General features: G+C 54.4%; 6 protein-coding genes across 6 annotated transcripts in view; 4 read left to right on the top strand and 2 right to left on the bottom strand.

Moving 5' to 3' along the window:
- The window catches only part of MONBRDRAFT_13965 (uncharacterized protein), a gene marked incomplete at both ends in the record, with an annotated part of 5,510 nt that extends 4,988 nt beyond the window's left edge, over positions 1 to 522 (top strand). The window contains one exon of the mRNA XM_001742529.1: positions 126 to 522. Within this exon, the coding sequence (XP_001742581.1) occupies positions 126 to 522 (397 nt within the window). The remainder of the gene's footprint in view (positions 1 to 125) is intronic.
- A 407-nt stretch (positions 523 to 929) lies between these two features.
- MONBRDRAFT_21971 (uncharacterized protein) lies at positions 930 to 2,051 on the bottom strand (the record flags this gene model as incomplete). Its single annotated transcript, XM_001742074.1, has 2 exons — positions 930 to 1,086; positions 1,198 to 2,051. The coding sequence occupies 2 exons, from the start codon at positions 2,049 to 2,051 to the stop codon at positions 930 to 932; spliced, it is 1,011 nt and encodes a 336-aa protein (XP_001742126.1).
- Positions 2,052 to 2,912: 861 nt separating this feature from the next.
- Positions 2,913 to 3,738, top strand: MONBRDRAFT_4861 (uncharacterized protein; the record flags this gene model as incomplete). The annotated part of the gene is made up of 2 exons (XM_001742528.1): positions 2,913 to 2,990; positions 3,097 to 3,738. The coding sequence occupies 2 exons, from the start codon at positions 2,913 to 2,915 to the stop codon at positions 3,736 to 3,738; spliced, it is 720 nt and encodes a 239-aa protein (XP_001742580.1).
- Positions 3,739 to 4,157: 419 nt separating this feature from the next.
- MONBRDRAFT_21969 (uncharacterized protein) lies at positions 4,158 to 5,554 on the bottom strand (the record flags this gene model as incomplete). Its single annotated transcript, XM_001742073.1, has 5 exons — positions 4,158 to 4,218; positions 4,322 to 4,397; positions 4,561 to 4,727; positions 5,042 to 5,295; positions 5,486 to 5,554. 5 exons carry the CDS (start codon positions 5,552 to 5,554, stop codon positions 4,158 to 4,160), a joined length of 627 nt encoding a protein of 208 aa, XP_001742125.1.
- A 360-nt stretch (positions 5,555 to 5,914) lies between these two features.
- MONBRDRAFT_30775 (uncharacterized protein) lies at positions 5,915 to 8,657 on the top strand (the record flags this gene model as incomplete). Its single annotated transcript, XM_001742527.1, has 10 exons — positions 5,915 to 6,268; positions 6,429 to 6,509; positions 6,592 to 6,727; positions 6,810 to 6,847; positions 6,925 to 6,953; positions 7,060 to 7,208; positions 7,322 to 7,396; positions 7,483 to 7,577; positions 7,987 to 8,121; positions 8,307 to 8,657. The coding sequence occupies 10 exons, from the start codon at positions 5,915 to 5,917 to the stop codon at positions 8,655 to 8,657; spliced, it is 1,443 nt and encodes a 480-aa protein (XP_001742579.1).
- Positions 8,658 to 9,610: 953 nt separating this feature from the next.
- On the top strand, positions 9,611 to 23,271 carry MONBRDRAFT_35451 (uncharacterized protein; the record flags this gene model as incomplete). Its single annotated transcript, XM_001742526.1, has 6 exons — positions 9,611 to 11,045; positions 11,169 to 13,402; positions 13,554 to 16,636; positions 16,800 to 20,530; positions 20,655 to 20,710; positions 20,887 to 23,271. The coding sequence occupies 6 exons, from the start codon at positions 9,611 to 9,613 to the stop codon at positions 23,269 to 23,271; spliced, it is 12,924 nt and encodes a 4,307-aa protein (XP_001742578.1).
- Positions 23,272 to 26,560: the final 3,289 nt, after the last annotated feature.

Below are 26,560 nucleotides of genomic sequence, written 5' to 3'. Positions count from 1 at the left end.
TTTACCCCCCACCCCCCCCCCCCCCCCCACACACACACACACGCTGCTGGTCCCGTTTCTCTCGCTTGCTTGATTCATTGTGGGATATTGTCGGCATTCGGCTCACCTTATTTTCCCTGTAATAGGCGCCGTGACAAGGACAACTCGAGCGTGCGCAAGTACGAGAAGCGCATTCAGATGCTCATGCAAGAGCGCGACGAAGCCGTGCACTTGGCTGAGCTGGACACTGCCGCTGCCAAGAAGATGCAGAGCCAGATTGAGTCCCTGAAGCTGATGGTCGATGAGGCCGAGGAGCGTGCTTTCCGTGCCGAGTCGAAGATGCGCCGGGCTGAGCGCGACCGCGACGAGCTGAGCGAGTCACTTTCGGCCCTGGAATCAAAGATGGGTCATCTGCAAACGCATGCCAAGAATGCTCGCCTGCGACGCGAGGAGCTGACCATCGAGTACTCGGTGCGCGACCACCGCAGCGGCTCGAGTGCGGCATCCATCCGTGGCGGCAACGATGACGAGGAGGAGGTGTAAACTCATTTGCCTCTTGTTCCCTGTTCTTGGCGCTTTGTTCATCGTCTCTGTCCAAATCGTGAAGAAAGCACCGTGGGCGTGACTGTCTGTCGCGTTTTGTCATGGCGGTTGTGCCTCTTATGCGTGCAGCTGGTGCAGTTACACATTTACCGCCTACCCCGTCTGTTGAGCTGAATTCCCAGCGTTCTATTCCACAGTGTGCAAATTTAACCCCGTGTTTTATTTCGTTGCGTCGTGGATCAGTCATTGTTTCGGTATCAAGGAGAGGGATTTGAAGGCAATTGCAAATTCGGATTCAAATCAAGCAAGTTGTAGAAAGCAGGGTCAAGTCAGGATGGTGCCAAAAAAAAAAAAAAAAAGCAATGCACTAAATCTGAGCTTGGCTTAAACTGCAGCCGGTCAAGTGTTTACGCGCGCTTTTTGTCGCGAATCAAAGTGCTGTCGTGTTTGGGTGTCGAGGCAGACGGCTCAAAGGCCACAAGCCATTGCAAGAGCTTGAGGTCATCTTGAACAAGGCCGGCAATGAGAATGAGGTAAATCAGATTGACGATCCCGTCCACCAATCTAAGATCCATCAGTCGCGTGAGTCAGAGCAAGGCGTGTGACACTTGTGCGCGGGCACGTTCGAGACCAAGGGAAGGCGTCAGCGGACCACTGACAAGACGGGTGACTTACCCCCAAGACGGCTGGAGGTAGAGGCCGTCGATGGGCCATAAAGCATGAATGGACCAGTTAAATAGACAACAGGTGGCGTAGAGAGCGGCGCTGAAGCGAGCAAAGTACTTGAGTAGGCGTGAGTCCGGATGGACGACGCGGAGCGCAAGGAAGGCGTTGACGGGGAAAGACAACGTGCTCCAGAAGCCATACATGAGCAGTTTTTGGCCGACTTGGTAGTCACTCAGTGGTAAGGCAAAGAGAAGCGTGACGAAGATGGTTGTGAAGACATGGTGGATGACAGTGGACATTGGCAGCTTGGGCACAATAAAGAGGGCCAAAAAGTCGGTGATGACATAGGTGGCTGAGACGGTCTTGGACCAGGTCTCTTGATAGGTGTAGGCGTCAAAGTCACAGGGGCCCAGGTCGTCGACGGGCAGGATGTCACTCAGCGAGCGGGTCGTGCAGCGGTAGTGCAGGTACGAATAGTACCACCAGGCCAGGCTGCAGGCTTGACCACCCAAGATGAGGGCCTTGGAAAGGTTGGCAATAACGTACCACTTTTTGTGGGCGGGCTGGACAGCACGGAACTGAGGCCAGACGAGATTGCAAAAGGTAAAGGCCAGCACCCAGGCTCCGGCCAAAAGCACACAGGCAGTGAGGAAGAAGAGGGCATAGCTGAAGAAGGTGTCACGAATCATGGGGAGGCCGCGAAGCTCAGTCCAAGCCCGCTCCTCGCCAGGAAAGTCGAAGAAGGCGCTCATATCCACGGGCAAAGCGTTGAGTGTGCGCAGAACCAGCAGGTTGACGGTGTCCTGAAAATCCCACCAGGCGTGCGCCTCGGGGCGGATGGGAAGTTGATTGCCCTCCATCATGACGGCTATGGGCCAGCGGTGAGCACGCGGAAAGAACGTGGTCGCACGTCAACGCCCACACAAAAGCCTGAACAACTGTCTGTTGGCTCCCGAGCCGAAGGAAACCTTGATCCCGTTTACGAGAAATGGAAGCGAAAGGCTTGGTCGTCTCAGGGCCTCCAAGAGGAGGTTTGGCTCAATGCATTGAAGGAAAATAAAGGCACCAGGATGGTCGTCTCAGGTCAACATAAAGGGCAAAGACCGCGAGTGGGGTTGGGTGCAGGGGAGGCAATCTCGGCATCTGCCGGCAGGCGCACGGTACGAGGGGGTGGTAGTATCTTGAGCAGTGTGTTGCGCTGTGTTGTGGGAGCAAGCCAGTGCCTCTGAAGGGGGTGCACCTGATATCTTGGTAGTATGTGTTATGGCTGAAACTGGCGCGGTCGGCTCCAGAACTCGGTGACGGACCGTTGCACTGCCTCTTTCGTTCTTATCCGATCGACCAACCACCAACGATGTGCGTGAGCAATACATGCCAAGGCGAGTGCATCACTCAGCTAGTCATTCACTCCCTCCCTCCGGGGCTGGCGTATCCCTAAGACTAAGAGGGGCACGCGAAGAGCCTGAACGTGTGCAGGCGCGTGCGGTGCTGCGCGCAGCCCAAGGCCTCCTCCCACTTTGCGGACACATCGCGAACCAAAAAAACATCAACAACAACAACAAAAAAAAAAAAAAATCTTGCAAGCACAATGTCAGATTAAGATGTCAGAAAAGGAGGTTCACCCTTCGTTTGTAATTTTTTGTGTTGCAAAAAAAATTAAAAAAATGAGTCGAGTTGGATCTGATGCCGAGGCGGCGGGTGGTGGTGGTATGGAAGGGGCGGAGATGGAGCCGCCGGCCCCGGTTGACGTGACAGTCGAGGCTCAAAAGTTGCGCGACCATGATAAATACCGAAAGAAATTGGTAAGCATGCACCCTTCCCCGTGACCAAATACCAACCGTGCCCTCTCCTCGCCTCCAAGCTTGGCGCTCAAGATGTGTCTCTGGGCTGTCGCTTTGATTGTCGTAGAAGAACAACAAGGTCCTTAAGCGTGAGGACCATGTCCGGCAACGCATGAGTGAGAAGCGTGCCATGGAGGCCGTTGCTCGTAAGCAGCAACAGGCTGCCAAGCATGTAGGTGTTGTTATTGCTGAACAAGCTGTCGCTCACTTGGCACGAGGCCAGCCGTTTACACCACACTCACGGCCCTCGCAATCACCTGGGTGGTTTGTGCTTCGTTGGAATGTGGCCTCTGTGCTCCATCCAATATTCAACTGCCAGGACGCTATTCGAGCCAAATATGGACTGTCTGCCCCTGACTCTGGCCCATCGTCCACGCTGGGTGCACCAGGCACCGATCTGATCATGTGTGGTTACCTCGAAAAGCGGGGCAAGCTGAACAAGGCTTTTAAGCGACGGTGGTTTCGGATCGTGGGCCTCGAACTTGAGTATTACGAGGACGTGGACGGTGTGAAAAAAGGAAGCGTGGGCATTGCATATCCCTGCGTCTGCCATATCGAGGACTGCAAGGGTCGGCCTGAATTGCGAGTGCGCTGCAGTCGCGACTCCCGCGTGTATGCCCTGAGGTCCGAGTCGGACAGCCTTCACGAGCTTAATCAGTGGAAAACTGCGATCGACAACCAGCAGAAGCGTGTCCCTGGCCCGCGGTAAACCCACTCAGCCTCAAGTCTGATTTCCTGCGTTAAAACTCTCTGCATGCTTGGAGTGGCTGTGATGTAGAACTTTCGACTGTTCCTAATGGCACTGAACCTGTAATCGAACAAATGTATTCATGCTGTTCTGATCTGATCACGGTGGCGTCAAGAGAGTCGGCTAGGCCAAATGCCAGCCCCACAGGAGCTATTACTAGTATTTTCTTATTCTTAATTTTTTTTTTTTTTTTTTTTTGGGGGGGGGGGGGGTTCTTTCACGTTGGGTGCAGATGTGTACATCTGGATGTCAATTCTCTATTCTCTTTCCCCAAGTTGACCTGCACTACATCCGCCTCTGGAATCCACACGAGCACTCGGTGCTCAGGCGGTGCAGCATTTGTCCGCATGATGGTCTTCATATACGACCCCTCCCCCTTCTCACAGGTCCCATGAATCTCGCAGCTTAAACTTGCGTACGGCCCGGTCACTTGGCTTGAACCTGAACACAAGCATTCAAGTGGAAAATCAAGCGTGAAAGGTTTGCCAAACGCCAGCACTCCGATCAAAGGTGGACGTGTTGCTTGCGCGCGCCCCTGACGGACCTCAGGTTGTTGCCATAAACATTGACCGTGAGGGGGCCGAGCTCAAATCCGAAAATTGCTGCCGATTTTGGGAGTGCTACATGTCATTGTTCAACAGCGCGATGACGCATGCATGCCAATCCAACACCCGTCCGCCGACGCGCAAGCAAAGTACAGTTGGTGAGCATTCAAAGAGACCAGGTGCCGAGTCAGAAGCGGTACTGCGTGAATGGGTTGGGCATGGTGACCATAACACATACTTTGCAGCTCGTCCTGTGGGGTGATGATACGCAATGTATTTTCTGTTTCTTGCAACACGATTCCCGTGACTCCAACGAGACCGGGCGACTTGTGTCGCACCACCGTAATCCGTGCCCCGTGGAAATCGGCGCGTGCGAGTCGCGATTCCATAGTGCGCAAGTGCTTCCTAGCTCCACGGCAGCCAGGACCCGCCCGCAGATGATGAGATGCTTGGCGGAAGAGATGATGGCTTTGAGAACCGGGGCAAACGATGTCAATCGGCTTGGGGCGAAAACAACATACGGAACAATCTTGGGCAACGCGTCGACCTGAAGAAGGTCTTGGATATAAGTCTGCCACAATTGGTGTAGCGGTTCATAGTGACGATAGCTAAACATGGCCAACAATGTGCGAAGGAACAATGAACTTGTAGCCACCAAAGCACGCCAAAACTCGTGTCTGCCGCTGCCGATCGACTTGACGTTTACGGGGCATGACTACCTTTGGTTGCTTGTTGCTGGAATGGTGATGGCACCCACTTCCTTGCGACGATTGCTATTGGCCTTCGTTTTGACGGGTGGTCCAGCCTCAGTCGAGGGCTTACTGCGCTTCTTTGGTGGGTTATCCAGCATTAAGACTTGTTTGTGGACTTTGCTCTCGACAAGCTGTGCTGCCGAGTCTGGAAAACCGAGGGCCACGTGTTGCTGGACGATCTCCTGCGCCGCGCTCGCATGGTCCTGCGTCAATGCGGGCAACTGCCAAGACATTCACAAACAGCGGGCATCAGAGATGGTTGGCTGCGCTGACCCAACTGCACTTGGTATAACAGCCACATGGAACAACCCCCATGGGCAAACAAGAGCCAATGCCATCCGATGTGCAAAAAAGGAGCACCTGGCACATCGCACCAGTCCACCAACGCAGGCGAGCGACAGCGTGACGTACCCCGGCTTGAACTTCAATAATCTTGGGAAGGCTACGATTCAGCTGATCATTGCCAGCTGCAGCCGCCATGCTATTGGTGTGCCTCGTGCGTCGGCCTTGGATGTGCTCGTCTCACGTCCAGGCGCCCGTGGGCAGTTCTGGCAGCAGGCGAACACAGTGAGTTTCCAACTTTTGAATATAAAATAAAACTTGGCTCTGCTTTTTCAACTCCTTTCGTCAAAGGGCTCAAAAGCAAAAGATTTTTAGGAGTCGTGTCGTGTTTTTTTATTTTATTTTTTTTGCTGCTTGTCAACGCCTGAACGGTAGGATATGGCAGTCGGTGAACGAATCATACTCAGGGCATGCTGATGAGGTGGCCAGGAGTGTGTGTGTGTGTGTGGGGGGGGTCATAAAGAAACCTGTTTGGGGTGGCAGCTGTGTGGGAGTCGGATGCTTCAAATGCTCAAGCTGGCCCCCCATGAACAACAAGGGTTTCAGTGGCAAAGTTGGCACGTCACTAACATTCGGCCATGCTGCTTGGCGCAGACCGCAGCGGAGAGCTTTGATTTACGCACCTTTGAGGACACTTCAACCATGTCGCTCTTTGCCAACAGCACGCCCGGTGGCCGGGGCATGGCTCGTCCTGCCAACGCCAACTTGTTTGAGTTCAAGGCCGGTCGCATGACCCAGGAAGGCAACACGGTGACGGCGGTCCCCGGAAAGGGACTGGTCTTCTTGAAGCGCGACGGCGACCTGCTCATGTGGCACTACAAGTCGCGTGATTCGGGCCGGGAAGAAGAAGAGGTTGGTTGCAATTGCAGTGTTGCCCCTGGCCCGTCACACCGTTGAGTCTTTGAGAATTAGATGCCGTGTCTGGAGTAGTCGGCCCTCATGTGTTGGCGTTAGCCCGACCTCATCTCACCTTGCTGACGACCACCTTGTCCCATCATCGTTGATAAAATAGCCCATTGTCCTCTTCCCAGGCGAGCAAACGTTTCAGCTTTGCAAGTCTGCCCCCGCCTCGTCCCGTGTTTACTACCTCAAGGTCTGGACTTTTGATGCGTACACTACGGTTGTGACGCTTGGGTTCTCAAAATCGATGGCGCTCACGCTGTAATTTCGACTAGTTTTCTGGAGGTCGTCGCGACTTTTTCTGGATGCAAAGCCCAGATGCGGCCGGGGATGCTCTGATTTGCCAGCGCGTCAACCGCCTCATTGATGGTGGTTCCATCGATGAGGAAGGTGTCAATGACCACCCCATGGGTATGTCGCGAACCGCGAGTGTTCTGGGTGGATGTGCGTTCCATCTCGATTCGTCATATCAACGGCTTGTTGCTGTCATTAGGCGTTGATGCAAGCGAGGAGCAGCAGGCAATCATGCAGGTACGCCGTCATAAGCACACACAACCATCACGCGCCGGTCTTTGACCTCATGACGTGCATTTGTGTGCCCCAATCAGATGTTGCGCGACGATGTCTCAACCCCCGGGTAAGGACCTGCGCCACGCTGTTTGAACTCAAGTTGAACAGGAGGTAGCAGAGGGAGTGGTGTCGGGGTTCTGCGCATGTATGTGGATCTGACGTGCCTGGTTTAGGCATGCAAGCGGAGCAGCCCAGCGCCCACCCGCAGCACCCACACGCCAACGTGCCCAGCAGAGGAGCGGGAACGCTGAAGCTGGTGGAGAGGACCAGCCGCTGTCCCAGGACAACATGCAGGGCTTGGTGCAAAACTTTGCGCGTGAAAGTATGTCCACCCCCTGCTCAATATCGAAGGCTGGTTGGAACCACACTTGCTTGCAGGTTTTTTTTTTCTTTTTTTTCTTGCGCTTCTTCACATCCGATGTCGGGGCTTTGCAGTGATGGTCTCGCAGGCCACCTCGCTGACAGATGTGCTCTCGGCCAGCAACGTCGAGCCATTGCTTGACAACCCCGGTGAGAGCGATGAACGTTTGCGCACTGGCGAATCATCTGGGGTTGGGTCTCATTTTCTGCTCTTGGGCTTGTTTTGTGTCTTCCAGAGACGGTCCAGCGCCTGCTGGCCCATCTGCCTGACGGCGATAACGCATCGGTCGGAAACATCCGCAGCACTTTGCGGTCCCCGCAATACGCCCAGGTTTGATCGAGTGTTTCTTGGCTTTCGAAGCGATCCAAACTTCCTGTGCAAATTCCTTGCGAGTCCAACGCCAGCTCAACCCCTTTTTTTGCCTGGTCTTTTTGTTTCATGTGCAGGCACTGGCCTCCTTTTCAGCTGCCCTGCAGTCGGGCGATTTATCTCTGGCTGCCTTGGGCATCGGCTCGGATGGACCATCGGGTACTACGCAGCTGGCGGATGCTTTGCAACGTGAACAGGACGAGCAGGATCCGTCGGCATAAAGGGATCAGATTGCCCATGCGGGGAACCTTGCTTTCTGCCCTTGTCCCAACGTCCAGTCCACCCCTGCTGATGTTGGCAGTTGTTCGTGTGCTTGAATGACTCAAAACTGAAACGCACCCCTTTTTGCTTTTGACCTTTCACCCTGCAGCATGAAGCACCCCTACAACATGGGAAAAAGCAGTCATACGCAAGGCTACACAAGGAAAACAACAACAACAAAGTTTGCAACGCTCTGATGCACGGGCCGCTCCGTCGCCCAACAAGTGAAGATTTGGTCACACACGTACCCCGCTCGCGCCTACAAATGTCATTTTGGGGTCAAGGCTGAGAGATGACGTCGGCAGATGATGCACGAGCGCAACGGCGCAACAACTCTTAAAGTCGTCCCACATTCTGCCCATATTACATAGGGAACAGCAAGGAGATAAATTCATTTTATGCTTTAACTCATGATTTTGCTACATAAAGTCCGACTCCAACATCCTGTCTCTTTTTCCACACGTGACGCGCGAGCTTCCTGATCTTCATTACGACGTTGTGCTTCATCTCTCTCTCTCTCTCTCGTTTGTCTTTCGCCTCTTTCTCTCTCTCTTTGTGCTCTTTCGCCTCTCTCTCTCTCTCTCTGTGCTCTCTCTCTCATATCTGCATCCCTTGTTGCTCGAATCTGTTTTTCTCTGCGAGCTCTTCGAGGTGTCGGCGTTTTTCCCGGTTTCAAGGCGTCGCACGACAGGCATAATACTCCGAGGAAGCAGGCGGACCATTCGCTGGCATTCTGCTAATCGATTCCGTTTCAGCTACCACTGTCAAAAGCTCCACTGAGGTAACAACAATCATGCGCTGAGAATAAAAAACAAACGGTTCAATTTTTTCTTTTGCGCCATTCAAACTGCTGCTGCCTCCTCCTTTTGGCCACTCATACGCACCGACGCCATCTCTTCGTCCATCTTGACTTCCCCGCCCGCCCGCCTTTTAAATCGAAATTTGATGCGCCTGTCGCCTTGAATTGCAGACCTGCTAGCCGTTGAGTTTGGGACAAGTGGGCAAATATCGTGTCCGCCACGACTTGGTTCTCTTAGCACGCGCGCTGTGCTGAGGATGGTCAGTTTTCGACTTTTTCATTTCTCAACTGCGTGCGCCTTTTTGTGGTGAGTCTGGACTCGGTCGGACGCGGAGCCTGCCCAGCTTGGTTTGTGGGCTCGATGCTTGAAAGCGTTTGGGCTGCATCGCGAGTTGTCTGGGAATGGGTCATTGAATTTTTCAAGAGCCCTTGTTCGTGCCTTTGTAACACATGCATGACTGGCATCGCCTTGTGGGGTGGGGCTGACCAGAGCGCACCCTGAGTTCCCTTTTCGTGCCTGGACCGCCCATCTTACCAAAGTCAAAGCCTTTGCGCACAGCGTTTGATCTTGTGTGCCTTTGGACTTTTTTGTGTGTGTGTGTGTGTGTGTGTTTTTTACCCTTCCTTTCTATCGTGTGGGGAGCTGCGTGGAGGTCTGGGGCGCTTTCTCGTGGCTATTGCCGCCCGCTGCCCTTCTGCAACAGCTCACAACGGCATGCTCTGGTTGCTGAAATAATTGTTGTAGAGGCCATCTCATTCCGCAGTGGGACTATGCCAGCACATGCTTGAAAACGCCTAAATCATTGCTGACCTCGGCTTCCATTCCTCGAGGTCCCTGGCTCTCCTTTTACTGCTGATCATTACGGCTTCCAACTCCAAAGCTCTTTGGCCTCAGATATAAGCCACGGCGGAGGGAGGCGCCAGCGCTGGTCGCATGTTCCCACCGTCCGCCGTTACCATCATCATGACCTTCTCAGCCCAGCCTGTTATCAGGCCTCATCGAGTTGGTGCCTTGCTTATCATCCTTGCTGGGATTGCAGTGGCCCAGACCACAACCTCATCCAGTCCTACTACTAGCGCATTCAGTTCAATGGGCTCTCCCAGCACCACCGCCGCCACCACCACCGCCGCCACCACCACTACAACGACAACGACCACGACAACGACAACGACCACGACCACGACGACTACGACGACGACCCCCTGCCCACCCTGTGCTACCCATGCAACCTGTGTCGTTGACCAATGTGAATGCAACACTGGTTATCTTGGCGATGGCGAGTCATCTTGCGTCGAGGCTGATAGTTGTGCCGGGTTTCCTTGTGATGCCAACGCTGACTGCAGCGATCTGCCCGCCCCAGCCGTTTACGGGGCGGAAGGGCGCACCTGCACCTGCCGCGTGGGCTACACCGGTGATGGCGAAACGTGCACCGATGCCGATGCCTGTGCCGCTATGCCCTGTGACACAAATGCTGATTGTGTTGATCTCGCCGCACCGGCGCCCAACAACGCGAGTGGACGTACTTGTACGTGCACGGCAGGCTACGAGGGAGATGGCGAGACATGTACGGATAGCAATGCTTGTGATTTTGCTTGTGCTGCCCACGCCACGTGCACTGATCTTGCAGCCCCGGCACCTTACAACACAAGTGGTCGTACTTGCGAATGCAACACCGGTTATCTTGGCGATGGCGAGTCATCTTGCGTCGAGGCTGATAGTTGTGCCGGGTTTCCTTGTGATGCCAACGCTGACTGCAGCGATCTGCCCGCCCCAGCCGTTTACGGGGCGGAAGGGCGCACCTGCACCTGCCGCGTGGGCTACACCGGTGATGGCGAATCGTGTACCGATGCCGATGCCTGTGCCACTGCGCCCTGTGACACAAATGCTGATTGTGTTGATCTCGCCGCACCGGCGCCCAACAACGCGAGTGGACGTACTTGTACGTGCACGGCAGGCTACGAGGGAGATGGCGAGACATGCACGGACATCAATGCGTGTGCTGCTTGGCCGTGCAGTGACCCCTTTGCTACCTGCCATGACTTGGCGGCACCTGCTCCAAACACTACCGCGGGTCGAACTTGCCCTTGTAACCCGGGGTACATCCTGGACGAAGGAGTCTGCGTGGACTTTGATGCATGTGCTGCCCACCCTTGCCCTCAAAACAACGTGATATGTACCGACTTGGCGCCCCCCTCTGAGGGATCCGGCGGTCGCACCTGTGTTTGCCAAGCCGGCTACGGATTTGACAACACCGCCAGTGATTGCTTGGAGCTAAATGCATGTGTGCCACATCCATGTGCCGACGGGCAAGGCTGTCTTAACCTTCCACCGCCCGCCTCCAATGAAGCTGAGGGACGCCGCTGTGTTGGTACGTTTAACATGACTAGAAGTTTGGACCAACCCTGGTTTTCTCTCTTTTTTTTTTTTTTTTCCTCAGCGCAGCATGTTTGTTTTCGTTCGCCCTCTTATTATTGCGTGTCACTTTGAGCAGATCCGCCGACGCTGGAGGCATCCCGCATCGTGGCAATCGGTGAAACACAAACCGTTGAAATCGTCGTCGATCTTCTCGACGTGGCAACCAACACCTCCATTGCTTGGACCCCAGCGCCTGCTGGTACAGAAGCCAGCCTGCATCTTGTCTCTACTGGCCTCGGTGCCTGCTACAGTATGGTGGATGTGACAAGCACATCCATGACACTTGCTCCGTTGGCAAATTGGACGACATCATGCGCCAATGAAAATCTCTTGCTTCGCCTCGAGTTTGTGGTGCTACCGACCTCCACGCTAATCAGCGGCGATGTCATTTCATGGACCATCACATCCGTTCACCGTCTCACGTTTGAGGCTACCACCTCATCCACTATCACCTTCACGGTGGCTGAACCGGCCCTCACGCTCGATGAGCAAAGCGCGCCCGCAGCGCTCGACGCTGGTGACGTGCTGGACATCGTCTTCGTTGCTACCAACACTGACGCATATGCCACGGGACACGATTTCAACTGCGCCGTCGACATGGCGTCCGGTTCAATCCTTCACGTCACTGTGCACAACGAGGGCACCTTGCTAGCCAATCTCACTTCTGAAGCAGCATTCGAAGCTTGGCGCTCTTCATTGACTCCCTCGCAAAGCCTGACGCTCACTGTTACTTTCTTGGTTGCCGAAAACATCACGCTTGGTAGCACCATCGCCCTGCCTTCCATGTCATGTGCCCTGATGAGCAACGGGTCAGCACCGCGCAGCTATACAGCTGCCCCAGCGCCCTCTCTTGTTGTGCTTCCCGTGCCCCACATTACTTGGTCGTCCACGAACACACCGGTGGTCGAGAGAAGCCCTATCATTTTGCCGTTTGTGCTCAACATGAGCGAGGGGGCAGTGCGTCTACGACTTTACCTGCAAAAGCCCGACACCGACGCCAGTGGGGTGGCTTTTGAGAATATCACTTGGTCTTTGGTGGGGGATGGCACGCACACCATTGGCTCAGAACTTCGTCAGCTCAGCAGCGCGACATACTACGTCTTTGACCTTGACCTCACTGTCTCGGGTACTCGTGCGCGTGGAGCCCTCTTGACGGGGTCTTTCTCTGCGTTTGTTGCCGTGACCGCTGTGGCTCAGCTGGGCACCTCGTTCTCGCTCGCTACTGACCTACTGCAGCAGCAGCCAGATGAAAATTTTGCACAAATTCAGGTTCTTCCCGAGCACACCATCACGCTGACGCGCCCGGTCGTGGAGGCTGCCTTCCGGTTGAGCTTTAGTGATGACGAACCCATCATGGCGTATGATGATTTCAACCTCTTTGTGGGCCTTGCGCACTTGCCCAACTCAACGAGTGGCACAGGGCCCGTGGGCGTTTATTTGCACCTTCCAATGGCTGTGGCGACGGGTATCGACTGGGACTCACGCTTTTGCAGCGCCAGTGCATCCGTCTGCAATTCTCTTTTCTTTTCCTACATCACTCTGCCCGATGGGACGGCCAACGTCACCTTTGCACTTGAAGGATTGGCGTTGGGTGAGCAACTGACACTCGAGGTTTCTGGCTCTGTGGCCGGTTCCCTGGCCCCAGAGACACCAATGTTCTACGCACCGGAGGCCTGGTTGGCTGGGCCTGGATCGCTCACTCCGGGAATCTTTCCAGTTCTTGTGCCGACGGATTACGAGGAAATTTCCACATATTTTCACTTTGAGTTCCCGGCGCTGCTAGAACCAGGTGACGTTGCCTTGATTCCGGCTCGACTATATCCCGGTGAAGTTGTGAGCACTCTGAGCGCCAATATTCGCTTCCGCGCTGAGTGCGAGGAAAGTGGGGCCGAGGATGTCAGCCTTGTCATTCGCGTGATTTTCACTGATCCCGCCTCCGGGCAGAGTACAACGCTGCAAGAGACTTTTCAGGTTGCCGCCTATGCCTACACCACGCAGACCCTGAGCATGACAGGCAGCTTTTTTTCCGGTGGAGCAACGGGATTGAATGGTCTGCAAGTTTACACTGAAGCAGTGAGCCTGTGCGCAGATACTGCGTTGCTTTTTGAGATCTCGCAATTCAATCTGGCCGTCCACTCCCGTCTGCCATCCGCCTTCGCTACGTACAGCCCCGACCTATCCGCGACGGGCGTAACATATGGCTCGAGCGCTGGACCTCTCAACTATGTCTATGTTGTCAGCGGCGACGTCACCCAAACTGACACAGCGGGAGCTTTTGACGTGGCACTCCACGAAGAAGTGACATTCAAGGTCAGAACCACTGCTCTCGCTTTACTTGACTCTGCCTTGCGAAGCTTTTTTGGCCTTTGTTTCTCGGCTGTGCAGCATTCTGAACTGAATATTGACCCAGACTTCTAAAATGCCCTATTACCCATGCTTATTTGACTCTGCCTTGCTTTAGGTGCGCATCGCCGTGCCCTACGGAACCGTGGCCGCCAATGCCAGCGTGGTGCTGGACCCTTATTCCTCGCAATGCCGATGGACCGAGTCGCCAGCACTCGTGGCTTTAACGCCCCCGGACGGCATTGACCTCAACTGGACAGCTGTAGCACTCACACCCACCTACAGCACCACTGCCAACAGCTACAATCGCCTGGACACCATCACCGTCACCCTGCCAACCTTCCATGCCACGCCAGCCACACCGGGAGAACGAAAGCGTGTCAACCTTGAGTTCACCTTTCAGGCCGTGGTCGTTGCTCCAGCTGATCGCGGGGACCAGATTGGTCTCAGTGTCAGCACTACTTTTGCCACCGGAGACCCGTCTGAAGCGCGTATGATGACCGCAGAGGATTGGAAAATGCTGCACGTAGTAACACCCATGCTCGAGCTTCGCACTTGGGTCACTCCATATGCTGATCAGTTTGAGGCTGGAGACACCGTGCTGCTTGAGTTTATGGTGAGCCACGAAGCAGACTCAAATGCCCCTGCCTTCGACGTGGTCGTGCTGGATCTCGGCAGCGAGCATTGGGTTGTGCAAGAGGACACGCTTAGCTGCTCTCCATGGTGTGGCCCCACTGCTTCTCGAGAGGGGGCAAACGGCACCTTCTTTGAGCAACGATACACCATCCCCGTGCTGGAAGTGGACGACGTCTTCTACCAGTCGTTCAATGTGACCTTGCTACAAAGCACGCCCTTGGGCTTGACGCTGAAGGCCAAATACACTGTCAATTATGACTCGCATTACCGCACCTCCACGCCCTACCAAGGCCTCTCTTTCAATGAATTGGAAAGTGAGCGAAGCATTGCTATCCAACCCGTCACTCTTGCGGCTGAATTTGTAAGTACTACTTTGGCAGCGCCATTTTCAGAGGAGAGCAGTACTGCTATCCCGGATGCCACATTTGTTTGGTGGTACACAGTCAGCCTACCCCGTGGTCGGGCGGAACTGGAGGTGCGTATTTACGCACCCGCTATCCTGACAATTCAAGACACGCGGGTAGAGGCCGTCGACGCACGCATTGTCAATTGCTCTCTTGGAGCCGGTGATGCTGGTTCCATTGTGGGCGGGGGTGCCCAGGCCCGTTTTCAGTTGGGCAGTGCCGTCGATTCGCTTTGGAACACGTCCGCCCTGCTGCCATCTCCGACAATCAACATGACAGTTACCTATCACGTAAACCCAGCCCTCTTCGCAGCGTATGAGCATCGAAACGCACCCTTCGACACTGACATTTATGCCATTTTTAACGGCCTTGATGACCAAGTGACAACAAACACTATTTTGCGGGAGCCGCGGCTCTTCCCAACCATCAACAACTTTTATCAAGACGCTGGCGACTGGGTCTGGCAGATGATCTACCTCGAGCACGACGGCGACGGTAGTGTCCACGCTTACAACCTATCGGGTACCTTTACCCTTGACCCTCGCCTTCAGCTCAACACGTCCTATGCGTGCGTGTACTCAGCCGCTCGTCAGGATTATGCCCTCACAGCGACCAACTGCGAAGCGCTGGGCGGTCGAGTCGTGTCCATTGAAATGGCAAACAATGTAGTGTCCTTCGGTGGCTCAAACGTCGCACGTATTGCGACCGATGAGCGCTTGCAGATTATGGTTCAAATGCAGGTTGTGCAAGGCGTCACATCGCGCGAGGTTTTTCAAAACTCGCTCGCTGCTGCTTATGATTCAACACCATTCGAACCGACCAAAACGGGCATGAGCTACTCGCTGACGGGCAACGCCACAGTCACGATTCGCAATCCCACAATAACCTACAGTGAGCTCGACTCGACTGATCCCAGTACTGTGCCCCTGTCGCTCACGATTGCGGAAAACGGCACGTTTGCCGTCACCATTGGTCTGGCTGAAGGCGAAATCTACAATCTGAGTGTAACCTTGATCACGCCGCCGGACATGGAGTTTATGCATGTGGCGCCATATTTCATTGGAAGTCAACTCTTCGGCTCGTCTGTACCGGCCTCCAACGGCAGTGAGTCCTTTCTTATCGAACTGCCTGAGACGGGCCACCAGGCCACACTATCAGCCCAATACGGCAATGTTTCCAACGTGTACGATAACATTGTAGATGCTCGGGACGCGCTTAAAATAAGCGTGCGTTTGCGCATGCTCAATACCCTCGACAATACCATTGGGAGGACCTTACCATTGAGTGTGGCGCTTCGTTGGTCCAACGCTGATGGCGATGTATCGTACCAGACCTCCTCACAGAACTTGATTGTAGCTGAACCCTTGCTAAAGACAAGCATCTCGCAGCCTCGCGTCGAGCCAGACGCCGGGGATGTACTCTCCTATCGCGTGACGCTCGCCCACACCAGCGCTTCCTCTGCAGACGCATATCAAGTGCTGCTGACGGTGCCCCTTCCTACCAATCTCATTTTAGACGAGGCTTCCGTGACCACTAATGCATCTACGACCACGGAAGACTTGATTGTGACGATCTCTGCGCCTGATTCCATCACCGTTTACACATCGGCACTCCATAACACTGACGAAACCCTATATCTGGATTACAATGGCACGTTGCGCCAGGCCGTGCGTCCCCGAGAACAGTTGCTGGCGACAACTGCATCACAGTGGATCACCACGCCTGAGGCATTTGAGCCGGAAGGCCGTCGTCGAAACAATACCATAGACACGGCATGGCCAGGTGCCACAGCTTCCCACATCACTACCATGGACTTGGCTGACCTCTCACACTCCCTGTACTGGACCTCGCTCAAGGAAACGTACGGCAACGAGGTCAATATTGGCGAGGATGTCATGTTTGAGACCTGCGTCAATTTCATCGAAGGCAATCGCAATGCTTCATTTGACTTTTCTTTGGCCACTGGCTTGCGCTTTCTGAACGGGAGCATTTCAGCCGTGGGCGCCAACCTGATCTTGGTAGACCACACCCTTGGAGAGCAATTTTTTGCCTCCGGACAAACTGCTGAGCTCGACCTTGGTTTCGTGAGCAACACGTTTGACAACCTTGACAGCTCAGCTGATCTTCTCTGCACTCGCATAACTGCAACTGTTGAAAATCGGTACGTCTGGATCTGCGCACACCATTTGAACGCAAGCGCCTTGCTCGCCCCTTCGCCCCTTCGCCCCTTGCTCGCCCCTTCGCCCCTCATTACTTGGCAGCTGACTTTTCGCTCGTACGTATCGCTCAAATGCCATCTTCTTTTCCCGTTCAATACTTTGCAGGGAATCCAACACCAATGGAAAATGGCTGGCAGTTGGTGTGACCCTGCACACGGATGCTCAAGCACAAAGTCGGACTGCTGGTGTACAGATTGTACAGCCTAGCATGGAGACCACCCCGGTGTTGGCTGAATACGTCTCGCCCCTGGATGCCGGCGATCAAGTTGTTCTTCGTTTCAATGTATCCCATCTATCAGACTCCTTGAGCCCGTCCTATGATAATTTCGTATCGATTCCAATGCCAGCACACCTGACCCCAATCGCCACGCAAAGCCTCACCCATGCCACCACCTCAACGCTCAACTCGACCTTGGTGACGCATACGCTGCCGGTGCTGCTTCTCGACACGGATGATTTGATGATTGAAGTCACGGTGCAGGTTCTTAACTCCATATTTCCTCAGGCCAGTGATATCTTTGTGCAGGTGACAACGCTCTCCTACTCAGCACCTTTGGACCCAAGCAAGAACATCAAGAAACAAACTACGAGCAACCGATCGAATAACCTGGTTTTTGCCTTGCCCACGCAAGCCACCACCGTGCTCAATACCTCCCTTTCGGAAACGCCCGACCTAGACTTGGCCATCGGTGAGACCATCACGCTAGAGACCCGTGTTGACATGATTGAAGGCACAACGGACACGGTGATTGAAGCACGTTTTCCGGCAGAGAGCGCTGCTTTGCTCTCCATCGCCGCTACCTTGGGCAGTCAAGTTTCGTGCAGCGCAACGCCCAACTATGACCCAGCAGCCGTTCTAAGTGGAGGAATTATGCGACTCGACTTTGGGAGCTGCCTCAACGCACCGGACCAGATGAAGAATGAGGAAGACGAGATCGTCGTCGCTTGGACTGTGCTTGTGACAGATACCGTGGCAAACGATGCCCACCTCGAGACCTTGACTCTAAGTGCGATTCTCAAGCACGATTACAATACTGGAACGACCCGCTGGCTGAGCCGTACTGTGTCCGCGACCCTGGTCCTGCCCTTGCTGCAAGTGGCATTGACATCGCCAGACTTCAACCACATTCTTCCAAATACTCGCCTCAACTTTTCATCCACGACCACCAACACTGTGGCGCGTGCGGCCCCCGCCTACGATTTTGTATCCACACTTTCTTTCGCGGCTGGCCTTACCGCCAACACCGCTGAATTTGTGTCCCTGGCCTCAGGGGAACTGCCGGTGAATCAGGGGGTGCCACTGGGGAACGCGGCCACTGCGCTTGCCACCAACGTTCTTGCCTTTATGAATGACCAAATTTCTTCGCTCTCTACTAGCCTTGTTCGCAGCGACATTCCACAAGGCACCGCCTTGCCCGTGCAGATGAACCAGGTGTACTGCACTGCGCCAGCTGGGGCGGGCCGTTGTTTCAACGAGACTTATGACTTTAGCGTTGTATACACGGCAGCGCTTGAGGTGGCAGGCTCCGTCTGGGGTGATTTACACGGCAACGAAGCAGCTGATCGCGTGAGCTTTGGTGAATTAGTCTCGGTGACCCACTCTTACACAGTTCGCGGAGACTATGCATTCAACGTCAAGCTCAACTACAGCAACCCGTTTGCGCTGGAGGCCTGCACCGTGACTCGCCTGGGTGACCACGTCCAAGGCGTCGCTCTTGGGCAGCTGACGACCACACCCAGCATGAGTGAAGACAACGCGTTTTTTATTGATCTCGGGGTCGTGACCAATGTCGAGGTGACCCAGCCGCTAACTGCTGCGGATGCATTTGATATCAGGTGCAACTACAGGGTCAACAACATTCCTGATTTTGTGGCCGGTGACCTCATTTGGTTGGAGGCACATGCGCAATATGCCGCTTTTTACGACATCCAAGCCATGACGGTTGCAATTGTAGAGCCTACGGTATCAGGTCGATTTGAATTGTTGAACGACACGGACGTCGCACCTGTCGAGGCGGGGGAGTTCCTGGTCTATCGCGTGAGCCTGAACAGCTCTCAGAATACTCTACATCTAGCCGACGCGATTGGTTTGGTACTCAATTTGTCTCTGGCTGGAGTTGACTTGTCCTCCATTTCAATCCTGCGTTACGAGATGTGGGCTATGAACGGGACCAGCTGGATGCCAGCTGAGCCGGTAATAAGCGCCTCAACAGCGGAGGCACGGCTTGTACATGTGGACTCCCTGGCTGCCGGGGCTAGCCTACTGCTTGAGTTTGGCTGCCGCGTCATTGGTGATGCGGCAACCAACCGTCGCTATTCACAGCGAGCAGCAGCTAGCTGGCGCTCCGGCTTACCCACCGAGATCACTCAGAGTCGCTTTTATGCTGCCGACTTGGGGCGTGCCAGCGTCCAAATCAGTGACGTGGTCGCTGCACTTGACATTACAGCACGATCGCGCGGCGTCGACCATCCCGGCGGCGAGGCTGAACTTGCATATGGCGAGGTCTTTCAGGTGCATGTAAAGGTGCAGTTGCCGATCAGTGTTGCAACTCAGCTTCGCATTGAGTTGACCGCCACCGGCCCCGTGGCGACAACTGCATCACCGACAGCCATCCTGGAGGGACCCAACACGGGGGCTGATGCTGTTGCTGCCGAGATTGCAGATAACCAAGTGCATGCCTGGGCCTTCTTCGCGACGGCTGACGGGCGGGCCCCTGAGGGTGAGCCTCACTCGGTTTTGTTTGTGTTACCTCTTGTCGCATCCCCTGGGGGTGCCGTGGGTGATGCAGATGTCATACTACACGTCAACGTGACTCATACGTGGAGTGAAACACCCTTGCAGATTCAGCAGGTCATTGAATTGACGTTTCCCTATCTGCAGCTGGTAACTGATGGGCTTCAGGATTGCCACGGTGACGCTGGCTCGTTGTGCTGGATTAATGGCACCGTGAGCCATTACGCGGGTAGTCGTATTCCGGCTTACAATTTGCAAATCCTCCCCCGACGATCATCCACTACCGCCCTCAGCGTGTGGTGGTCGGAGGTGGGCGCGGTGCAGGGTGGCACGACGGACGTTGCTTCCCATGGCGATGGGGTGTTGACGGCTACCAATCTGACCATGGATGCCACCATCAGCTTTTCCATTGGCTTTCGGATGGAGCAGGCCGTTGCTCCTGGATTTCAGGGCATGATAGGAGTAGAACTTCTCTACGAGACGTCCGCCAACGAGCTGGGTCTGATGCGCACAGCCCCCAATGTGACTGTCGGCGCCACTTCGCCACCAATGATCTGGCAGACCCCCACAGCCCCTGCAGGTGTGGCAGGCTCTTTGGTTTCATTCGAAGCAAACCTGGAGCTACCTGAATCCAACCTGCAGCCCTTGACCGTTGTGCTGGAACTGCCTAGCAATGTTTCTCTTGTCGGCGATGTGCTAGCCTCCGTGGGCAGCTTGGACAAGCCTGTAGAGTTTACACCGGCCACGATCAATGTCAGCAGTGACGCCAGTGTTGCAATTTTACACTTTGCCAACGTGACCGCTCCCATGACACAGTCTGTTCGCTACACCCAACTTCAGTTGAACTGGACGGCTCGCGTAGGAGAACATGGCTCTGCAAGCGCTGCCGACACTATCACAGGTCGACTCCATGCACATGGTGCTGATGACGTAGAAGGGGATGCACAAGTGGTCATTGGTCTATCCGTATTGCGCCCGGTCCTTGTGACGTCATTTTTAACAACGCGAAATGATGACACCCTGGAGTTCCAGGTGACCGTGGAACACGATCCCACCTCAACTGTACCTGCGTATGGCCTTCAGCTGGACTTTGCATTCTCGGGTCAGTTCGGCTTTTGCTTGATGCTTGTCTTGTGAATGCTTTTATTTTGTGCCTTGCGCTCTACCACCCAATGCCCCGTCGCCGCATGCAGCTCACGTACCTTCCCCTTGCAAACACCCGCCAGGTGATCTTGAATATGATGACGCTGCGGCCTCAAACGTGCGGCGCGCCACTACCCCTGTAAGTCGAGAAGCACGGGCTATTGTATCGCTTAGCGTGGCGGCCGTGGATAGCGCGGGCCTCGGCTGTGTCTATTGTATCAAAATGGTTCCTACGGTAGAACAACTCTCATCATCGGCCTGCTTTGTTTATTCGGTGGTTTATTGCTCTTGTTTTCGTTTTCTGCGTTTGTGTAGCAAAACGTCGCACCCGGCACGTCCGCCTCCTTCACATCCACGATCAGCTTGAGCAATCCCCGAGAGAATTCGCAGCTTTGCATCCAACCAACGCTGACCTATCAATCATCAGCTGAAGCTGAGGCCCAAGTTTTTGTGGAAACTCCCGATACTTCTGCTGACAGCTCAAGTTGCTATGTGGTACCATCGAAGAGCACAAACTTTTCTGACACGGCCGGCTTTATTGGACTCTTGGCATCCTTGCTTATCCTCCTGCTGTTAGTGCTCATCATATTGGTGGCGCGCCATCGTCGTCGTCAACAGCAGCGCGACAAAGCCAAAACCAGTGAGACAGACGGCCAATTCAACGCCGCTGCCAGCCAAATAAGCATGAAGACTCTTTCGACCGAACACAATCCCGGCAGCGATTACCTTGCGGTGGGTGCAGAGTCAACTACCGACAACGAGTACGAACAGCCGGTGGCCATTATGGTCTCGTTGGGGAACGGAATCTATGCGGAACTCAAGGACATTATCAGCCGTGATGACGATGGCAACTTGACGCTGGCCGATGAGGTCGGCGACTGGCTGAACATGGAAGGCATTTACGCACAAAGCCGTGTTCGCTTCCCCAACGGCGTATATGTAGCCGTTCGTGACCTATTCTCCATGCACGATGGGCACCTTGCCCTCAAGCCCTCTGATGGCATCTACGAAGATGTCACCGAGCTGGGCTTTGGCCAGCGTTTTGATTTGGATCGACAACATCTCTACGAGGAGATTGGACATTTCTTGCGTCAGCCAGGACAACGTCAAGCCATGCCGCAGGCCCGTCTGCCCACAGGTCAGGAAGTGGCTCTGACGCGTGGCTACCGCAAGGATTCCAACGGCAACTTTAAGCCTGTCTTCCTGGGTGTGGACGAGAATGAGTATTGCTTGGCGCAGGTAGCCTGCGAGGACGGCACCTACGCCAACCTCAACGAATTTTTCTCAAGCAAGGACGGCTACTTGGAGCCCGTCGGCGCCCAGCAGGCCCATGTTCGCTACACGGATGGAGAGTTCCGTGGTGTTCTCGTTCGTCATGCGGGAACCGGCCAAGAGGCCATCTACGAGCTGGGCGTGAATGGTGGCAAGGGCCATCCTACTGATGATGCGATTTATGACATGGGTAGTGGAGTCGACAAGCGGGGTCACGATGATGCCATCTATGATATGGGCAGTGGTCGTCCGGACGACGATGCAGTCTACGACATGGGCAATGCAGTACGCTTGGGTCGGGGCGGTGCTCGCATGGTGGAAACCGATCTTGACAATCTGACCTTCGACCCGGTCTATGACATCGGCAGCAATGCTATGGGCGCTAGCAGCACGGTCGACGACGACGCGGTGTACGATATTGGACGCGACGATGACGATCACAATACTAGCGGTGCTGTTTACGATATTGGGGGTGCGGTCAATGACCAAGACGCCGTGTACGACATTGGCGGTGACGGTATGGGTGAGGAGACCGAGGTGGACTACGACATTGGCAACCAAGGTGATGAGGACGGCGATGAGGAGGAGGATATCTATGGACGCGCCAATGTTGCTGATACCACCGCAGATAGCTCTGGAATGCCTTTGAATAGCACTGTTGATGAGCCAGGAAGCGACGGTGCCAGCGAAGGTGGTCAGGCCGACGACACCTACTACGGCGCCTATGCCTGGGATAACATGCACCGTGGCATGGAGCAAGATGATGACCATTATGGTCGCACTGCTGATGATGACGCCGACGACATCTACGGCCGCGCGAATCGGCGTGACAGCACCTATGCAGACGAAAGCTTTTCCGTGCTCGAGTATTCGAGCGGAGGCGTGCATCCACCTGGCATTCCAGCAGCCTCCTCCAAGCTGAACCGCCCTGCAGATGAGAGCGATGAAGACATTTACGGCATGGCTAATCGCCATAGCTACATCAGCGAGGCAGATGCACAGGATGACGATGACGACGATGATGACGACGACGACGATGGTGTCGTGAAAGACACCTACTCGCGTGTAGACCGCAGCCGCACTCGCACAGGCAGGGATGTGTATGGACTGGCACGCGCCGTTGAGGTGCCCGCAGAAGCCTCAGGCGAAGGTCAATTGCTGACTCTGGATGAGGAGAGTGTAGACGAGGATGAAGACATCTATGCAGCGGCTAATTTTTCGGAGGATCTCATTGGTCCGAGTGGCATCACTCGCCAAGCCTCTCTTGCTTGGGACACCAAAGCAGACTTTTCGAGCGGCTCCAGTTGGCGAAAGCCTAAATCTGAGCCAGGCAACTCACGCCCGCTCGTCGCCAACTTGGCCCCACCAAGCAAGAGCGGGCAGAATCGCCTCTCTGATAATTACGAGTGGGATGACACGGTTGCCTAGATATGACCGCTCGGAAGTTGTGATCGATTGTCCACCCAGTGTCGTGTGTCGTCGCCTGCCTTTTCTTTCAAGTGGAACTCGATGCTTATTTGAGATTCACAAACTCTGGTTTACCCGGCTGATGCTGTATGCTATTGAATACCAAGCCTGCTGAACATGTGTGCATAAATTATAATTAAATTATCATTCTCACAAGAACGTGTCAAGGCAAGCCATCATCCTTTTTTCCTTGTGCGGTGCAAATTGACAACTGAATAATGCCCACACATTGAGTATTACTTTTTCAAATTTCAGCTTCAGTCATTCACCTGTAAGGAAGAGGCAAGGTTCATGAATCGAGTCCCGGGCATGTTGACCGGCCATTCCGTCGATGGCGTCAGCTGCCCCTTGATCAACACTCAAATCAAAAAGTTATGCGGACGTATTTGATTCACCAAGTCAAATAAATGCTGTGCGTTTCTTGGCTCGAAATAAAATGGCAATAAACCCGCTCAAATTGATGGAAAAAAAAAATTTACATGAACATGAACATGTACATGTATGTAACTCTTTGTCAATCAAAAATAATTACACGTGCATGCTCTCAGTGTCGCAAGAAAACCTGTGATGGTAGCTGTTAGCGTCAAATCCGTGCTTCCACGCATTTGAGCACTCACAAAACCGGCCTCCAGACGTGCTGGAGCCTGACAGTAGCATTTGCGACAACTCAGCCAAAAGTGTTGTCCAGGTGGCCAATGCTGTCTCGGTGACGACGAGGTGATCCTAAGCCAGTGGCGGTAGCCGGACGTCCGTTCAGCGACCCAGTGCGACGTAGAACGACTTGATTGCTCAAGCGATTGGACGTTGCAGGGGCTTTGGCCGTGCGAAGAAAATCTAAAACACATGCCAAAACAACCGTTTTCAGATGAGCTCTGCCTGCAAGGCATGCAACCGCTTTGGTTTTGGGCCAACGGTAGCGCTGTAGCACGAAAGTCGACTGACGAGGTGAGGAAGGAGCCGATGATTCGATGGAAGGCCCCAATTGGGCAGCTCGCAGCTCGGCAAACTTCAGATGCCATTCATCTCGCTCGTGCCGAACAGCCGACAGCTCGTGCTGATAAACAATCACGGATAGCACAAGGAACAAAATTACGCGTGAGGCACATCATATCTACTGCTGTCATATGGGTGTCTGCAGAGCTGAGCCGCAGACGAAACATACTCGAAGAATATCAGCGACTGGTTCATCTCCAATCTGACCCCGCGCTGCTTCATCCAGCTGCTGCTCCAACGCCGTCATTTTGGCGCGCAGGTCCCGTTGCTCAATGTTCTTGGTCTCCAATGCCTTGGTGAGCTGCTCCAGTTCGAACATGACACGGTCAAGCTCAGTGCCTGTTTGGATCAACTGGACAGACAGTGCTCAGGTGAGAAGGTACATATGCATGGCAGGTGTGGGCGATTTCCGAGGGACGGGCATGGGTCAAGCATACGAGCGCACATCCGTCCATACCTTATCAGCTGTCTCGCTCTGACTCAGGCCGACCTGTGCCTCCAAACGCGCCACCTGAGCCTCACGTGCCAGCAGTGAGGTCTTGAGGTCTGCCGTTGACTCCAAAAGGCTCGTGATGGTGACTTCCTGTTTCTGAACGATCTGTCGAAGCTCTGGGGCATCTGTAGCATCCGTCGTGGCCTACGGGACGCCAGTCCCCAGAAAATTACATGAGTTGTAAAGCCACGTGTTGTCAAACGGAGAACAACTACAAAAGTGACAGCCGCTTCAGGTAAAATGTACGCTCTCAAAAGACCAAAGGCCAAACTCAAACACGATTGATGGAGACCAAAAACTACCTCGATAACCCCACGAGCACGAGTATCAGCTCACCCCAGCCAAAGCTGCTCGACGTAAGGATGCGACCTGCGCATTGGCTTGAGCCAGGCGTTCTTGCAGATCGCGGATGTTCTCCACAGCAGCTGCTTGCTCGCTTTGCAAGCGCTGCATATCCGAAGCATAACGGTCACTTTTATCTCGTTGGGGTACGGAGTTGTGTGCGAGCGCGAGCGCTGTCTCTAATTCTTCGATACGTTCTTGCAGCCGCTGTACAACAGCGTCAGTGCTGGCGCGTTCATGGGCTTCGTCGCGAAGCTCGTCCAACTCAGCCTGTAGATCGGCCGCTTCGGAAGACTTGACACCAAGTTTTTGTTCGAGGGTTTGGATCTGTCGCTCGAGTCGGTCCTGTTGCCGCGCAGCCTGGTCGAGCTCATCTGTCAGGGCTTCGCGCACCTGCTTGAGGCGAGTCTCGGCCTGGCGCTGTTCAGCCACAGCGACGCTTGCCTGTTCTTCTAAGATGCGTTTTTCCTCTTGCAACTGGCTAACATGCAGCTTGAGGGCACTCAAGGCCTCGGCGTGCGAGGTCTCCACGCTTTTAGGGGTGGTGACGCGCCGCGATGGCGTGCCGGGTCCTTCAACGCCAAGACTCGGGACCCCTGGGAGACCAAACCCACGCTCAAGCTCATCATACCTAGCGTTGGCATGCCGAAGATGCTCCCGTAACCGGGCCATCTCCTCTGCTTGAATTTGACACTTGGTCTCAAGCGTCGTGATTTGCGCTTTAAAGGATGCCTGTGCTTTGACGAGTGTCTCGATGCGCGTGCGACTTTCGTGATCGGCAAGCTCCATGGCAGCTCGCTGTTGCACATGAAGACCAGACTCATGTCGCAAGGTCAACAGTTCAGCTTGCAACGCTGCCACCTCGCCCTCCTTCTCCGTCAGCTGCTCAGCAAGAAACGCGAGCTCCATGGCCGCCCGCTTTTTCTCCTTGTTTACACGCTCGGCCAGCCGACGATCGGCTTCATCCGTTGCCTGCTGCTCTCGCTCTTCTCGCTCGTGCATGTCTTGTAGGTGAGTTTGCAGGGCATGCTTGCTCGCTTCAGCATCCGCCTATCACGGGGCCACACGGACATGTTGCAGCCGGCAAAAAAAAAAAAAAAAAAAAGAAAAAAAAAAGAAAAAAAAAAGAAAAAAAAAAGAAAAAAAAAAGAAAAAAAAAAAAAAAAAGTGTGTGAGTGAATGAATGTGTGCGTGTGTGTTAACGATGGCAGTCATGTCCTTGATATTGAGCCAAGCATCAGCAAGCTTACCTTGGCCTCAAGCAACTCGTCACGCAATTGCCGCAAAGCGCGTTGCTGCTCCTGATCAGCGGCGGCTTGTTGAGCTTCAGTCATACGGACACCCTCCTTGCGTGCCTGCTCCAGCAGCTCAACGTTTTGTAGCTCCTGTTTGGTCAGACGCTGCTGCACCTCAGCTAATTCC

This window comes from Monosiga brevicollis, genomic scaffold (genome assembly GCF_000002865.3).
Source record: "Monosiga brevicollis MX1 MONBRscaffold_2 genomic scaffold, whole genome shotgun sequence".
Taxonomy (NCBI): Eukaryota; class Choanoflagellata; order Craspedida; family Salpingoecidae; genus Monosiga; species Monosiga brevicollis.
Note: the sequence above shows the minus strand (reverse complement) of the source record. Positions and strands in the feature narration are given on the sequence as shown.